Source organism: Lottia gigantea (genome assembly GCF_000327385.1).
Source record: "Lottia gigantea unplaced genomic scaffold LOTGIsca_2, whole genome shotgun sequence".
NCBI classification, from domain to species: domain Eukaryota; kingdom Metazoa; phylum Mollusca; class Gastropoda; family Lottiidae; genus Lottia; species Lottia gigantea.
Genome location: NW_008708400.1, coordinates 6330156 through 6348086, shown reverse-complemented (window position 1 = coordinate 6348086; position 17931 = coordinate 6330156). Strand labels below are relative to the sequence as shown.

Below are 17931 nucleotides of genomic sequence, written 5' to 3'. Positions count from 1 at the left end.
CCTTTTTCCACAACAATTTTGGGCCTGTGGGGCTGGGTGGAGATTGGTAAATGGAGTCGCAACTGCAGTCGCCAAGGGTTTTCGCATGTCAGTTTTTTCACTTTGGATCATTTCACCCATCAACGACCTATGAAGGGGTTAATTTTAACAAGTTGCGTAGTGAATGAAAGCACGAAATGGATTATCAAGTCCTGTCCTGATATATTGTTTTGATTGCCCTGGTTTAAAAATGAAACGTTTGAATGATTCTTGACGATGATATGAGTTTCCTGACATCAATTTTGCTGTGACAAAATGTCAACGAAGTATTGCATTGAATGCCATTAATAGATATAATTATGTTTTCAGTTCAAAAATGTATTGATCAACCAATAGGAGAATCTACATAACATCATTGCTGAGCATTAATCGCTGATTATTATCGTGCTGATGTTCAACACCTCGTAGTTCTCTAGTTGGCGAGCACTCGATGTGGTTAAACATGATGGTAAACGACGATGATAATGTCTGTTTATAAAAATATGGCACTTTTGTCTCTTTAAACAGAGTTTGTTCACAGTTTATATAACGAATTGGATACTTTCCCCATTTTAATGTCAGTTCCATTAGAAATGGGAGTGGACTCTATTGGTTCGATGCTTTTTATTAATTTCTGAAAAAGAAATATAAGTTTTTAGAGTTACCCATCTTAAAAATGGGCTTTTCATTGCCTCATGAATCAGACTTGACGCTTCTAGTAGTGTCTGTGGCAATGCATTCGCATTATACAGTCACAGGTGTGGTGCACCAAGACGGGTGCAGTGCACCAAGACGGGTGTAGTGCACTGGATGCCCGTTCACCACCCATCGCATCCCTGTTTAATTGATATGTTGCTATGCTGTTGTCGGCTTTCCATTTGAAGTGTTGAGTATATATAGGGAAGTATGTTCGGTTCGTTATCCAGAAAAAAATTAATGCGTACCGTTTTGATGGAACCAGGAGTAATACAGACTCTGTACACCATATAAATAGGTACACAGACAATAGAGGCGAATGTTATAGCCCAGCCAACATATTGACACCATATTGGGAACGTATAGTCATCTAAACTTATACCAGCATATCCCACTATTGATAGTATAAATATTAACTGAAAGTAGAAATACAATGGAGTTTTACGTCCTACGTTTTGCGCTAGATCTGGCCAAGGAAAGCTTTTTAAGGTCTTTAATGATAATGAACAGAGAAGCATGATTATACGTTCCGTTTCAATTTAGTCCACCTGCATAAAGAATATAGTGAAAAAGGTATGGTCATAGTTTATTAGGGTAACCGGGATAGAACGGGTTTTAAATTATTAGAGCATACTCCAGTTAAGAAAACCAATGCTAAGGCAATTCAACGTGAACCAAGATAAGATTATACTAACCAGTAAACTTATAGGACTGATGAAACACCAAGATATCTTCCAGAATATACCAGGTCTGTGCCCTAACATAGCCTGAACATCATCAGAAAATCTTCTTACACCTGAAATAGAGGAGATAATTTATTGAGCTTATCGATAGCATCGCAGCAATAGTTTCGACGATGTGCGTTAAAACCCAAATGAAGTGTCTGTCTGTCAGCGTCGTCGTTAAGTGCATCCCTTATCAATAAATATAGATGGAAATAAGTTTTAGACGCGTTGAAGACTTAAAAGTGTGCCAAATATGAAGCTTCAGAATTATACAGAACTTCCAACTATAGATAACAGAACTGCCCTGAACACAGTGATATTTTATGTTCCATTGGTGCATAGCCACTTTCAGGGTAATTCGAATACAATGTTATATCTCACCATAAAACCAATTGAGAGCAACAATCTCACAGAAACAAATAAAGAGTAAGGAGATGGCAGCACCGTGTGTATCCATAATCTGCATGTAATATTGACCTCCCTGAAATAAAAACAAAACATAAAAGGACCGTCATTGTATATTATTATTTTTCAAAAGAACATGATTCACTGTTTTATGTCAATAATTAATTTAATAATTTTAATTTTAATAATTTTTTCACATGAACCCCATACAAATACAGAAAGCATATCAGCAAATCAGAAGTAAATTCACATTGATGTCGGAAGCACGAAAGTTTGCTAAGAATTTTAAGATCTTTGCCTTATTTATCACGAACCGTCGAATATTGCCTTTGCCCTTACAGATAAATGATTGCCATATACAACATTAAAATATACGTACGTATGTTGTAGTTGGTAGTCCAAGAACGAAGCAATAAACAATAACGGCGAGTACCAATAGCTCACGTCGTTTATTCAGTTTTGGGTAAGCATCTGATAGAGCTGTTATTACAGATTCTAGACCTCCAAACTGCAACAGATAAGAATGTCATTATATTAAGCGGTCATTTCAACGTTTAAAAATCTATAAAGTGAATCCAAAGGTCTCAGCATATGGTATGAGTGTATAAACAACTTAGGACAAGTAATATCAAATGATTGAATATATAGAAACACACCTACGCAAGATACAGAAAAGGACACATCTTAGTCAAAATCTAGGAGTGGTAGACCTACAGATAATCATGGCAGTCATTTTCGACTTTGCTATATTTTAGTCTGTGATATCAGCTTTTACTTAAAGGGGACGGTAACATGTCTACCAAACAATCTACTAGGCTTTGCTGTAGATAGTAAGGTTTACATTTCTGATAATTTTTTCTAGACAACGAGGCAAGTACAAAGACTACAGAAACATACATACCGAACTGTCCAATCCCAAAGTCAGCAACATCAAGAAGAATAATATAGACCAGAACGAAGACCATGGTATAGTTGCCAAAGCTTCTGGATATACAATAAACACTAACCCTGGGCCTGAAACGTGTGTATAAGACTTATCAATAATTAGTTCAAATTGGGTGTTGGAAACATTACTCCTTCAGCAGGAGCTAGAACAGTGGCAATGGTTAACACGTAGTGCAAAGAAGAATATAAGGACGTCGAATAGGGATGGCGAGGGGTGAAAAAAATGTAGGCCTACGTCCTGGGTAAACCCCATGTTCCTTTTGCAACGTTAAAGATATTATACATGGATAAGCCAATGTTCCCTTAGTATAGTAACAGTAAGATAATTATCCACATCTAATCGTCGTGCCGTTGATAAATGATCACGGGGACAGCCCGACAAATCTGCTTCCCCAGACGTGATATACGAACGTGATTTTGTCAAGTTCCCAGACAAGATATACGGATGCGTCAAGTTCCCCAGACACGATGTACCGATGTGATTACGTCAAGTTCCCCAGACATGATATACAGCTGTGATTACGTCAAGTTCGCCAGACATGATATACCGATGTGATTACGTCAAGATCTCCCCAGACATGATAACTGCTGTGATTACGTCAAGTTCGCCAGACATGATATACCGATGTGATTACGTCAAGTTCCCAAGACATGATAACAGCTGCGATTACGTCAAGTTCCCCAGACATGATATACGGAAGTGACCGTTAAATTAACATTGGACGAAACTCCACTGTAGGACTTATTGTAATGAGAACAAAGAAAACATACCCTTTAAAGCGACGTCTTCTATCGCTTTGCCTTGCTTTAAAGCCATATAACCAATAACCGAGAAAACAGCCACCCCGGCTAGGAGACTGGTAAAACAGTTGATAATAGATGTTATTATAGCATCACTGAAAGAAAGATGGGCCATTACATATATTATGATCTACTGTTGAATATGCGTTATTAGGTTACTGTATGGTTTTGTGGTTGAGAGTCTCACATGTCAACCCCCTGTGTTTGATCTGGACAGGAATAGGGTTACCTTATCACCGCGCAAGTCCCCAATTGGTACCATCAGATACCACAGAGACTCGTTCAGACAAGATCACGGGCCTTCAAACTCCCGGGGCCCAAGTTACTGTTGCTACAATAAATCTTTCAACAAATCTTTCTTGTCGAGAGATTTAGAGGAAACTACATCTGATAAACTACTTACAAATAACAATTATTATCAAATTTATTATAACTGGATAAAGCTATCAAAGTACCAAACCCTGGACCCAGCGAGAAAAAAACCTGTGCTGCAGCATCCAACCAAACCTGAAAGAATATAAGCAATGGATTGGAATTCGATAACAGTGATTCTATTAGAGAAGTATAGTAAATTGGTGAAAGTCCAGTTGCGTTTTACACAGTTTATATGTGTAATCTAATCTGAAATAATCATGGATGAGGGATTTTGGTAAAGAGGATCCTTCGAACCTAAATTATCCAAAGATAAAGATAATTGAAGATAGGTGTCCTTATTTTTTAGGGTCAAATTAAGCAAACTATTTGATTAATTCTTTTAATATAATAGAAGTATTTATCCATAATATCTGTCTTATTTACTTGTCTAATGTCTAATGTGTAATAGTTTTCTTTTTCTTAGATACATTTTCGAACCTCTCTAAACAATAAATATATATATACGAAAAGATCTGTTTATAGTGTTATGGTTATCTCAGATTTGGATTAGGTTATTAAGGCATAAATACATCAAAGTAAAGAGGAATTTGATAGGACAAAGTAAATTGTTTCAAAGATGGGTACCATAAAGACGTCTCGAGTCTAGTCTTCGTATTTCATCATCTCTCTTTGATTTAGTACCCTATCAATCGCTTCATCGATCAAACTCATGAAAAGTTCTGAGAAAATTCCAGTCGTGGCTTAATTCTGCTCAATTACTAATGATTATGACAAGGATTTCACAATATTTAGTGGACATTTTGAAATAATGTTGATAGTAAATGCCCGAGGATAAAGGAGATCGTAAGGCTAACGATTTGACCTATTGTTATAGGTTAATATTTGAGACGTTGAGTATATATTATTATGTATAACGTAAGGTCAGTTTGCCACAGGTTGTTTCAAAAATTATCATTTAATTATGATACAAAATACTATTCAATCAATTAGTTAGTTTGATCATTTAATCTAAGGTCAATGATCTTAATTGGCCAATAGGAATTATTGCCCTTGATGGTCGTGTAAAGTAACCTTATGCACAAAATATAGAACTATAGTAGGTCAAAAATGTATTTCTGCACATAACCACTGATTTAATGTGCCGAAGAAAGAATGGCATTGGTATCAAAAGTGGATTGCTTTTATTTGTTGTTTTGAAAACGTCGTCAAGATATGCAAAATATCTAGATCCAGAGAAGATCTGTGGTGAAGACGTCTTGAACAAAATTGGTTTTCTGTGTTAGTTTCCTTTCTTTACTTCTGGCAAATACAAATTCTTCCTTAAAACGAGCTTCAATTTTATGGTGTTACTTAAAAGTGTTACTGTACACGAACTTTCAACAATTTACATTGCCATCATAGTAGCATACCATAAAATCGTCTTCAGTTATTTAATATGAACTCTATCTTTAAATTAAGAATATAATCCCTACCTGAACAGTAAGAAGTCTGGTGAAATCTGGTCTGATATAGTACAGTAAACCAATCTCAGCTCCTGGTAGCGTCACACCACGTATTAATAAGGCAAATAATATCACAAATGGTGCTATTGCTGTTACCCATACAGCCTGAAAATATACATGTAGTAATAAGAACGAATAAGAAATAAGGTTGGTGAAGGTTGAAGGGTATGTATGATAGCATACGATATATAACAAATTCCAGAATATGTGTTTACATTACGATCAATGTGAAGGATTATTTTTTATTTTATACATTTCAAGATGTTTGCTGTATTTAATTGATCCCAAACTAGGCAATAACGAAATCTTCTTGCAACAATTTTATTAATGCAACTTTCATTTATTGTGGCGATTTCAGATCTATCTTCACTTTTCAGCACCTGTAGCACCTTGTATCGGACAAGAAAAATCTTTCCATGACAGCTTCAGCCATTCGCCCACTCATCGATCTCTGAATGTCAAGGGACCTTTAACATACCACAAACACACATATTAGAGTTCTTTTAAATTATCATTGTCAATCATTTTAATCATTTGTGCTCTTAATGATAACAATTGCCACAAACCTTGTCCCATTTCCCCCACCTGCCCTATATTCTACTAGATTAATCATCGTTTTTGAAGACAAGCCGTGGGTATCATTGGACATCTATCAAGTCGAAGTCTTTATTATACTGTCAACCGTCGCCTACGTATCTCTATTATACAAGCCTTATCCGGAAGAAATTATCCAATCTTTTTTGTCCAGGAATCAGGCATCGCGTTTATTCTTTGCATCTTGATTTTATTCAGATCGTGCATGTCTTCAAAGTGATGACAAAAATATATATGTTATCTAAATAGCTCTTAAAGCGTTTTTGGTTCATCGACAAATATAACAACTAAAAACTTTCATCCTTTCAAAAAAGATGCTATCTTACAAGGAAACAAGAATCGACGACTAAAAAGGATTGTAAAGAGGATTTTGCACAAGCTGCTAAAAAAATCTAAGGGCCATTGCGATAGTGATGATTATAAAACGCTTATAGTTTTAGTGGAATTGCTCAGACGTCTGACGGAAAATTAGAATGGTGTATATTGATGTTATCAGTGTACCGATACACCTTAATAATAATAAAACCTCTTTGTAATCTCTTTAAATAAAGATGTGTTCGTTGTTTCTATAGATATCAAAAAAGTCGAGAGACTCACCTTACCCGAACTTTTAATTCCTTTCCATAAACAAAAATAAATAATGATAAAAACAGCTAATAAACACAAACATAAATCCCATTTTATGTTCCCGAGCTCATTGATGCCAGTTGATTTATGCATTGCCAAAACTTCCCGCCTGAAATATGGAGAAGAATATGATTTAACCACAATAATCAATTCCAAATGGTAGAAGTGGTCAGACAAAACTTCCGAATGCGCTGAGAGCGGACCAAACCCATGACACATATTGTCTTGCCCAGATGGTTGGTTAGTATTGTCCAAAAATTATTTTAATATGTAATTGTAGTTCTCATTATTAATTAGGAATGTTCGCCTTTTCAAACGTCTGATTTCAGTATCATTGCATTAGCTTTCAAGACCAAAACGAGCAAAATCTGATGGGAAAAGGATACATTTGGCCTTGTTTCCGAACCCTTAACCAATTTTTGTTTATAGGTATGTTTTATATATATTTTCTCATATATGCATTAGAAAAGTAAATAATTAAACATTGATCCTAATATAAAAGAGTTTTAACTGGTCAGAATGGTACTCATTAAAAGAATTACAGGAATGTGTCCTTTCAAGATGAAGCGACAATCATATATAAGCAGTTGGTTTGGGAATTCGAAAATAATGAAGAATGAGGCAGCTCTGATGTTACTATTACACTTACAAGAAATATTCCTCTGCAGGAGATGAAGAGGTATTGGTGATGTTTTCAGCAGTTTGTAATGAGACACAGTTTGGTGTGTTCCAGGAATTATTACAAGACTTCCAGGGAACCTCGGCAGTAAACGATGCTATAAGATAATACACCGCCCAAGCTATAACCGTGTTATAATATGAACCGATAAATGTGGCTATAAAACAAATACCGTAACCAATTCCTGTAAAATACAGATATAAAATATCTTAAGAAGAATAAAGGCTTTCATATAGTTTAGAACAGAGAACAACAACGGTATAGAGGTAGGACTGCACAAAGCAGATATAATTTTGGAATAGGAAGGGGTGATTCTTTTCATAAATTGCAAAATCATGACGGTGAAACAAACTCAAAGCGCAATGTGGCAAAATGAACCAATGTAACCAATTCTATACTTACATTAGAATATTGGACAGATATATAACCATTTCTATACTTACATCAGAATATTGGACAGATATATAACCATTTCTATACTTACATCAGAATATTGGACAGATATATAACCATTTCTATACTTACATCAGAATATTGGACAGATATATAACCATTTCTATACTTACATTAGAATATTGGACAGATATATAACCATTTCTATACTTACATCAGAATATTGGACAGATATATAACCATTTCTATACTTACATCAGAATATTGGACAGATATATAACCAATTCTATTATTACAACAGAATATTGGACAGATATATAACCAATTATATACTTACAACAGAATATTGGACAGATATATAACCAATTATATACTTACAACAGAATATTGGACAGATATATAACCAATTATATACTTACATTAGAATATTGGACAGATATATAACCATTTCTATACTTACATCAGAATATTGGACAGATATATAACCATTTCTATACTTACATCAGAATATTGGACAGATATATAACCAATTCTATTACTTACAACAGAATATTGGACAGATATATAACCAATTATATACTTACAACAGAATATTGGACAGATATATAACCAATTATATACTTACAACAGAATATTGGACAGATATGGAACATTATTTATATTTACCACAAAATATTGGACAAATATGTAACCAATTTTATGCTTACCACAAAATACTGTACAGATATGTCACAAGGTGTAAATACTTACCACAAAATATTGTACAGATATGTCACAAGGTGTAAATACTTACCACAAAATATTGGACAGATATGTAACCATATTGATATTGGACCACTTCTATGATATTGCCCTAAAGCCAGTTCCATATAAAACAAGGGTATACCAATAAATATTAACATGATAAAATAGGGTATCAAAAAGGCCCCTGAAATATAAAAGACATACAAATATTTCTCATGGGCAAAAATTAAAATCTTTTGACCAGGGTTTCCTGTTGGGAGCGATGAAAAAAATTTTTGTTAATGATGCAGCAAAACATTTTGGACGCGATACAATTGAGACGCTGTGCAACATTATGTATCTTGCTGAAGATTTTACATGCAGATAGAATTCAGTCTATACCTCACAATTCTTAACCTCTACTGCCTTCCAGAAGCCGAGGTAACGTAACGAAATAGAGGGAATCATCCCTTGAAACTATTGTCTGAAGAAGATAAATCATCAGCAACTTGTTAAATCAGGTTATCTTATTTTCTTTATTTAGTTTTTATAAGACATTTTTTTTATACTAGTTTTTGTTTCAACTTCATTGTTTTTACACTTACATTATCATGGTTTTATCTCGTCTATTGATACAACTTACTGATATCACGAATACGATACACGAATAAAAATACCAAAATAACAAATTTAACTGGGCCTTTGTGCACTTAAGCACTGGGGTTTAATTCATAAGCAAAATCCCAGAATGACACCATATTTCGTTTCAGGTGAGCCGTCTCTGATTTCAAACATTACCCGTACGTTACTTACAAAAGTATCATACTGAAACCAAGAGAAACCGCCATGATTACTATACCTACTAAATTACACTCACAGGAAAAGGTGTAATTGGCCGCTCGGCCGTTGATTGGCACCAGGTGTGCTTCGGGAGTGAACTACTAGCGACACCCGCTCCAATCATCATCGCTCAAAATGTCTTGGACCAGAGTAAGAACCTTTCAGTTCATAACTGGACCAGTGTCCGAGGGACATACATCAGCTTGCATTTCAAAATATTTCAGGACTATTTCTAAACTGCCTACCCCCTCCCTCACTTCTTAATTAGACCACGCCCTGATAATTCAGGCACTACTAAACTTTATAACGTTAATAAATTTGATTACAGTATATAATATGATTACAGACAGTATGATGTCTTGATTATTAATTCATCATCTTCACAATGTCAAGCTATTATATTACGAACTACATCTTATACCCAGATTTCATTCTGCTCATTCCTAGTATCGCGGAAGTTTGGTAAATGCAGCTATTTGATTGGATTCTACACTACCAATTACAGTTAATCAAAGACCTTGTCAGATAGTACGTAAACTATAAACCGTTTGTTTACAGTATTGGGGACTGATTGGTTGTATTCCTTAAAGTACAATCCAATCAAATCGCTGAATTAAAAAACTTCCGTTGATACAAGGAAAGAGCTCAATGCTATTAGACGTAGTTTGTTATAGCTTGACATTGTGAAAATGTTAATATTTGGACTTCAATGGGCTCTTTTCTTGTATCACATTAAGCAAGGATCCGCTGGATTTGGGAATACCGCCAATTTAATAATTTCGCTGCATTTTATGATACGAGAAAGGTGGCTGCTGCAGTCAAGGTATTAGACGCAGTTGGTAATAGCTTAACATTGTGAAGATGATAATTCACATGATATCTGAGCTATCAATCATTATAAAGATAATAATCAGAAGAAGCGGCGTTTTATGGAGTGTTAATAAGAAAACTATCTTTAATAAATTATTTCTTTCTGACATTTCATTTGGAAACCACACAAGATATTTCAACGCGAAACTACTCATTTATACCATTCTTAAAGGGATTGTGAAGAGATTTCCAAAGCTTTTTATGTGTATCAAGAACACTGTTAGCACCAATTCACCCCATTTCAATTTTCAGTCGGACGTCCTGCGAAAAAGCGTTTTATGATGTCGCTATCGCACTTGCCGTAATAAAATTGCAGGAACCACAGACGTCTGACTGAAAATTAAACTGGTGCATATTGATGCTATCAGTGTTTTCGATGCACACAAAATTTTGAAAAACTCTTTACAATCCCTTTAAATCTTGACTGATAAATAATGAGAGATTAAAAGATGAAAATGGTTATGAGAATATCTATTAAGACCATGTATTAATAATGTACAGAGTGTGTTTGTATTGTTGTCGCTCCGGGGGCCAGTGTTTTAAGGTGCATTGTTAAATTTGTTAAACAGTACAAACACATTTCATATATTAAGTTTTCTTGTTGCTGTTTGTTCTTTAAAAGCATTATAATAAATACCTTTTTAAAGATTTCCCGGCGCCAAAGTCTTATCTTCTTATGATAGTTTTGTTTTTCGATTCCAATGTAACTCCTTTTCGTTTAGGGAGAGGCCAGAATAATAAAAGCTTATATTTGTCGTACACTTTATCAGATTGAAATAATGTTTTATTGCCCGATATATCACTGTTTCAGAGGCCGCAATGGACTTTTTTTGAGTGCACTACACTCTTCTTAAAATTAAAGCCAAGCCTAGCTTATCCTCTAATGCATGTTTGTTGTTATAGCGAATATTCCGAATTCCGATATTCGGGTTGGGGCAATTCTAATGTAACAAGATTTTAGGGTTAAATGAGGTCATGTGACCAAAACATCTACAGATGTAAAAATATGAAGAGGGTCGTATTTGCTTGAGATAAATGAGCTGAACTTCAGCTATCCCAGGTACTTTATTCAGATTAAACTCCAACAATTGGTTTGTCAGCAATAGAAGAGAAACATGTTGGAAGTCTAAATATGCAAACCGTTATTAACATTTTCAAGAATAAGGCATCTGTACGATCTTCACAGGAAAGAGTTAATAACAGTCTAAATCATTCAGTTTAAATCTAATTGAATCAGGTGACAAATTTTCATTGTGAAAAGTGATATTCTGACGAATATCCGAAAGACTGAAAGCGCTATCAACTGAGAAAACAAATATTTATAATTTTTATGATCCTTTTCAGGGGCGTAATTTCATCATTAAAAGCGAGGCAATTGCCAGATGCCGATTTTGACAAAAAATATGTATAAAATAATAAATTTTGTATGAAAAATTCAAAATATAAATCAAAAATAAAATACATCGCTAATTGGACGTCTATGGTAAAGGTGGTCTACCAAAAGCTTTTTGCTTTATATGAAAAAAAGACCCTAGTAACGGCCCTGCTTTTAGATGTACTTTCAAAATATAAACTTCGACTTGCATGGTATCCCAAATTGAGTGCCATAAAACAAAGAAAACAAATATTTAGATGACTACTTCCCTTATGTATTTTCAGAAGACTGAAATACTGTCTATCAAATATATAAACTTCAACTTGGCATGACAAGTGAAAGATTGTTAAAATGATATCCTGCACAATTTGTTACATCATTATATATAAACCCAGTATATTGTAGCCTTCAAGTTTGTTTATGTTTTCAATTTCCTTCAAGTTTCTCATTGAAATTAGGAGGAAATGATGTAAGTCAATTCGAAGAGCACCTGAAGGCTGAAATACAAGTTTTACAAGTAAGACACTCGAAATTGAGATTTATTCGGAATAAGCATATGGCAAATTTGTGTATTTCGAATTATCTGTCATTGATAACTAGAAAATTCTAATAAGCAAATCGGCCTAGCATGTGTGGTAAGCATCGTGTCCAAACCACGCCCCCATTCGTTATACTTCCTCGGGGTAAATAAAACCATGTTAAAACCCGTATTCTTGATGCGATGGTGTGGTAAGATGCTCGAAAATCCTAAAAATAATCTAAAATTCACAGTAAGGAATCCGAAAGCTTTTCTAATTTACTCAAAAATTCTCAAGTCCTGTAGTTATTAACTCGAATATTAGTCTTCAGAGAACTACTCAACCGGTGGGGGTATGGAGTGGGGAGGGGGTGCATTTGCCCCTTTAAAAAGGGTCTGCACCCCAACCCCTACTTAAATTAAAAAAAAATTAAAAATATAATTTTATACGTTTTTGTTCCAAAGTATGTGTCTAAATGCATCAATTCATCGACGATGTACATGCTTGCGACAGTGAGGCCTCCACAGAATTGTTGCATTTTAAATCAGCCTCAACATTGAATCAGTCTGCCCCCTATTTGTACACCCAGTCTCCTCATTTTCAATATGTTATGAAATAAAAATGCATTATAAGCAATCTTTAAATAGAAAAATGGCAAAACTGTACTGCACGTCCACGCTGTTCCTACGCATTGTTTTTAATCAAATTTGAATAGACCTACTAGTGTTTCCTTATATTATCACCATATAAAGACTAGAGGTAATTCAATCAGTCCTGAAAATACAGACGTTTTTGAAATCATATAAAAACTGTTGTAGGAAGAACAAGTAAAAACACAGTACCAATATCCATTGGAAAGAAAAATTTTAAATTTTGGTATTTCCACATATTGTTTTCGTGATATGCATGCACGAGATAATATAGCCTGAACGCTTATCAATTTGAATGGACGAAATGAGTTTCCATATCGCCTTATGGTCATATTTGTTTTCGTGTTAAAATCACTTAAGAAATATATTCAATGGATTTTGAATAGAGATTTGAATAATGATTTTAATTCTTCTACAGATTCTTTATTGCCCTTTGTAAATTAAACTGGTTTCAGAGGACAACTCAAAGAAAAATATAAATCGATATGAAAGTTGGCATTCTATTTTACTGCACCTAATGAACCCATACAGTACATGCAGTGCTGGGAGGAAAGAACCCTTTTACATCTCATATTTCATATTCAAGATTTCAATACAGGTGATTTACTCTGACTGAACAGACCATTTGATTGGTTGAGATTGTGAACATACCATTCTTAATAATGTCGTTAGATTTAATATGAGTAATGTATAACCTACAAGAAAATAAAAGGAAATATCTTAAATCACTTTTCAATTCTTAACTGTGGATGTGTATTTAAGTACTGCTTCTCGAGTGCAAGAAACCTTTCATCATGCCAGACCCACTTTAAAATACATTGATATACCCTGCGAACTGTATACGAGACGATATCATACCAGACCCTATCAATCCTTTTTGAGTTCAAGAAGAAAACTGGGTAAGAGTTTTACTGTCACATTTATTTTAGAAAATGTTACAGTAAAGAGAATCCTTGACGTTACAAAACAAATTTGTTTTAAGTTTCCAGATAATAAAAAGTTGAGTTGTAGAGAAGTTACGTGAGCTGTGTTGTAAATTCACAATTTAAAATTTTGTCTGGCACTAATTATACTCTAGAGAGTTGACGATTCGAATTTATATTTTTCTTAAAGCTTACTTATAACAAATACTTTACAAATGTGACAAATAACACATCTTGAAAGATCCATCAAATATATACAATAACGATATCATAGCCTTGAAGATGCGGGAAAGTAAGGCATAAATTTCAAATACATGTACTGCAAGTTTATTACTTTTGTTATACTAATGGATACAGTAGAAAGTTAGTCATATCACTCTTCAAAATAAAATTTCGACGTGTGGTTTTTCCACAATTGAATATAATATCACTGATTGAAATGGTGACAAATAATGTACGTTGCCTGACGATGACAAGATTTTATACACGGTGGCGGCACCAGCTTCCTGGGGGTACGAATACAAATAGAGAGCAGATTGGCAAAATGGGGGAGGGGAGGTTGGACTGTCCAGCTGAAATTTAAAATTTGGCAATTCTGCAGAATCATGATAGTCGCAAGCCTCTCTCATGAAGCGTCTGAGAGGTTTCTCCCAAGAACATTTTTGAAAAAATGAAATGATTTACTAACACATGTTTTGGGGCAGAAACGTATAAAAATCATAATGTATATTTATTAAATATAAAGTGGGGGTGCAAACCATTTTTCTATGGGGGCATATGCATCCCACCCCCAAGTACCCCAACTGGCGCCGCAACTGTGTATGCCACACAACAAAATTGTCAATTGTATCCACATATCCACCTAATTATTCTATTTTATTTATCGGTGACACCTTTATTTCATTTCTCATTACCGCTTAGCACTTAGATCTTATGTCGCCGTTCACTTTTCAATAAATTGTAGGAAATAATTAGAAGGTCATATCCCTTTAAATAGAACGTTATTTATTTTCCGTCCCTTCTAATTAACGTTATATACGCACGTTGTATATATCATAACGACTACTAAAGAGATTTCATAATGCATTTTGATATGAATGAAGTCGTGCAACCCTTTACGGTGCATTTAGAAAAAGATAATAATATTTATGAGTGTGTTATAGAGTATGATATGATAATTAAAGATTGTAAAAGATGTCGGTAGTTAGATAACTTTATTACTAATTTATTCATCTTAGAATATAATAAAGTCATTAAAATACTTTCAGACATGTTCAAATATACATACAGTTAATTTCTCGTTTTAAAGGTATACTGTCTTATAATTATTCACACACATCTTGAGGCTAATTTCGGTCTAGATCAAGGCATAAAAAAATCTTCCAGACATGTTCAAATATACATACAGTTAATTTCTCGCTTAAAGGGGTACTGTCTTCAAGTTATAACTCGTGGTCGATCCCTGTCTAGATCGAGGCAGTTTCTCTTTGTCAACGATCCTAGTCTATTGGCTATCGTGGTAAAATATCAGTTGCTTTACAAACTGGACATCGATTAAGAGTGAGCTCTATCCTGGTAAAATTTGTCTCCCTGTAGTTTGTTCGATGTTATCGCTGGAGAAACTTTCCCATATAAAACAGTATGTGTCCATGAAGCGTACCATATTTGATTGGTATTTAGTAGAAATATCACTTATTTCTACTTCGTTATGTAAGGTGTTACCACCTCAAACCTGTTATTTTTGTCAAATGTTGAAAAGAAAAAACCAGAGTCAGCACACACTGTCAAGATCTCTGATGACAAGTCTAAAACAAATTCAAAATCTTGATATAAGTAGGCATCGGTATGGATTTACTTAAAGCGAAGTAATACCTTGCTACGTTACATGTGTCATTTGTACGTCAGTTCTTGGCCCTGATCTTCAAACAAGGACTGAGATATGGTGATAAGGCATTTCGGTAGTGTAGCTGCACTGACTCACATCATATCTAACTCTGGGAACCCTTCAGGTGTACATACCTACAAAGTGACCCAAATAATAGCATGTCTGGTTCAACAGTTCATGTATGGACTATATTTTGAAACTTTCAGGCAAATTTATGATGACAAAACCTACTGGTTTGGATTTAAGTCTTGAAAGTATTGCACAAGGAATTAAGTCTTTCTTCATGACACGAAACTCTTTGTCTTTCTAATGAGCTCATTCTTATCATTTCATTTTCTCACACCAATGTTGAATTTTAAATTTTAGAGACAATATTAGCCTTGTTGTGAGGTATAATACAATACACTGTGGAACTTACAACTACCTGCTGTTCTTGTCACTCTAAATATAATAATTCAACTTATCTCTTTGATGTTAATAGTTTAAGTGATGTGCTTATCATTCATTAACTAGACTGCTGAGAAACTTGAATTAGACAAAGAGAGTGCAGTGTTAAAATTGCCACATTGAAAAAAATTAGGACGTAAAACTCCATTTCATTTCTGATTAGAGGTTAGACAAAAGTCTAATCTAAAAACGTAACAAGTCTAAAATAAGCAGGACAAATGAAATATCATGTCACCTCTTGTTCCGAGCAAATAGATGGGTGATGGGATGTGTTGGGGCAGAGTTGCAACTGGTCCGACTTTGGCCAACAACTTTTAAATTTTCTTTTACATGGGGAAAAATTTGAGCCCCCTTGATACTTATGCGCCCCACACCCCAAACACCTCCTTGGTAATTCTGTGGCTCCTACTCGTCCATCCCTTCTACCCAATGATCTATAGAAACGGAAACTCTGCAGAGAGATGTTTGCTTTAGGTATTGGAAATATTGCCCCCGTTCATTGTCCCCATTTCAGAATATTTATAGTTTTCTATAGTTTTTGTCAATTAGTAATGTATCTTCTCCGAACGAGCTAACAATGAACCCTTGCGCTTAATTACACTCCCATTTTGGAAGGCTAAGTAAATGAAGAATCTGTGCTCATTAACCAGAGGAAATACACCTAAGTTTTAAAGTATCCAAACATTACAGAAAGGCACCTTTGGTATTTATTTACATTGGTAATCAGTATTATACAAAAATAGCCTTCTTCTGCTACATTTTTAGATGGATTAACATGAGATAGTTACATCATCAATTATATATAGACCTTTATAATTCCCACAAAGCAGATTAACTTTAATCTCTTAATCTATTCCGTCAATATAAACATTTTAAAAGATAAACACGTTATGAAGGAAAAGAAACTTACCTCCGCCGTTTTTGAAACAAATAAATGGAAAACGCCACACATTTCCTAAATCTATAGCAAATCCAATGATGGCTAATAAAAATTCAATCTTTTTTCCCCAAGTCTCTCTCTCCACCGTTTCTGGATGTGGAATTTTGTTGCGATCACATTCAATATCATTGTAGCGTGATTTATCTAATAATCCTTTCTGCTGTTGTGACATTTTGCTAGCACTATCTGACAACGCTCGCTTGATATCGGTAGAATAGTTTTGTTCGTCTGAACATCGCGTGGTATTCCCTATATCTGAATTCTGCCGCCTTCTTTTACTCAATGGTTGTTGGTGGTGAGATCTATTGTTTAAATCGGGGGAATCAAATCCTACATTTATGTGCTCATATTTTCCTTCTTCTCGAGCATCTTTACCTATCGCGTATACTGAAGTTTGATCCGACAAGACGTCCGATACGGCCGGTTCGTAGCCTAGATTGATACATTCCCATGTTCCGTCGTTATCAACTGCGTCTTTACCAATGGTGTATATGGAAGGTTTACGGTCGGGATCGGTTTTATCCAAGCTTCCTTTACTCCAACGCGGCATTTTCTTCTTTCACATCCTGAAAAGTGAAGGTATTCATCCACAGATAAAATAACTTCCAAGACACTTTACGTTTAACCCATTGATTTTAAAGACACAAACTTTGTAATAATGCAAAACACTATGCTCGTAGTCGTATAATGCGATCTACAAATAGCACACAACTGATCATGCAATTGTTAATGCGATTAACATTGACCAGTATGGGTATTTAATAAAGATATATGTTATGAACCATAGTTCATGATTGACGGTTTATTATAATTCACCTTAAACACCCACACGACAAAATTCACCTTCAGAGATCAAAATTGCATTTTGCAAATAATAATGAATTGGTTTAGTTAATTGTATTAAGAGAGCCATTAGCCGTTTGCAGGTGGGTACACTGAAAAGAAGGAATCCCTGACAAGAGTGGAAGTCTGAGAGTACTCATGGCAGTATTTTTTTTTT

At 34.6% G+C, this 17931-nt stretch overlaps 1 protein-coding gene across 1 annotated transcript; it reads right to left on the bottom strand.

The window, feature by feature from the left end:
• Nucleotides 1-836: 836 nt before the first annotated feature.
• LOTGIDRAFT_104270 (hypothetical protein) lies at nt 837-17103 on the bottom strand (the record flags this gene model as incomplete). Its single annotated transcript, XM_009053531.1, has 12 exons — nt 837-1130; nt 1410-1510; nt 1821-1920; nt 2224-2352; nt 2746-2858; nt 3561-3685; nt 3994-4097; nt 5438-5572; nt 6659-6797; nt 7338-7551; nt 8554-8688; nt 16902-17103. The coding sequence occupies 12 exons, from the start codon at nt 17101-17103 to the stop codon at nt 837-839; spliced, it is 1791 nt and encodes a 596-aa protein (XP_009051779.1).
• Nucleotides 17104-17931: the final 828 nt, after the last annotated feature.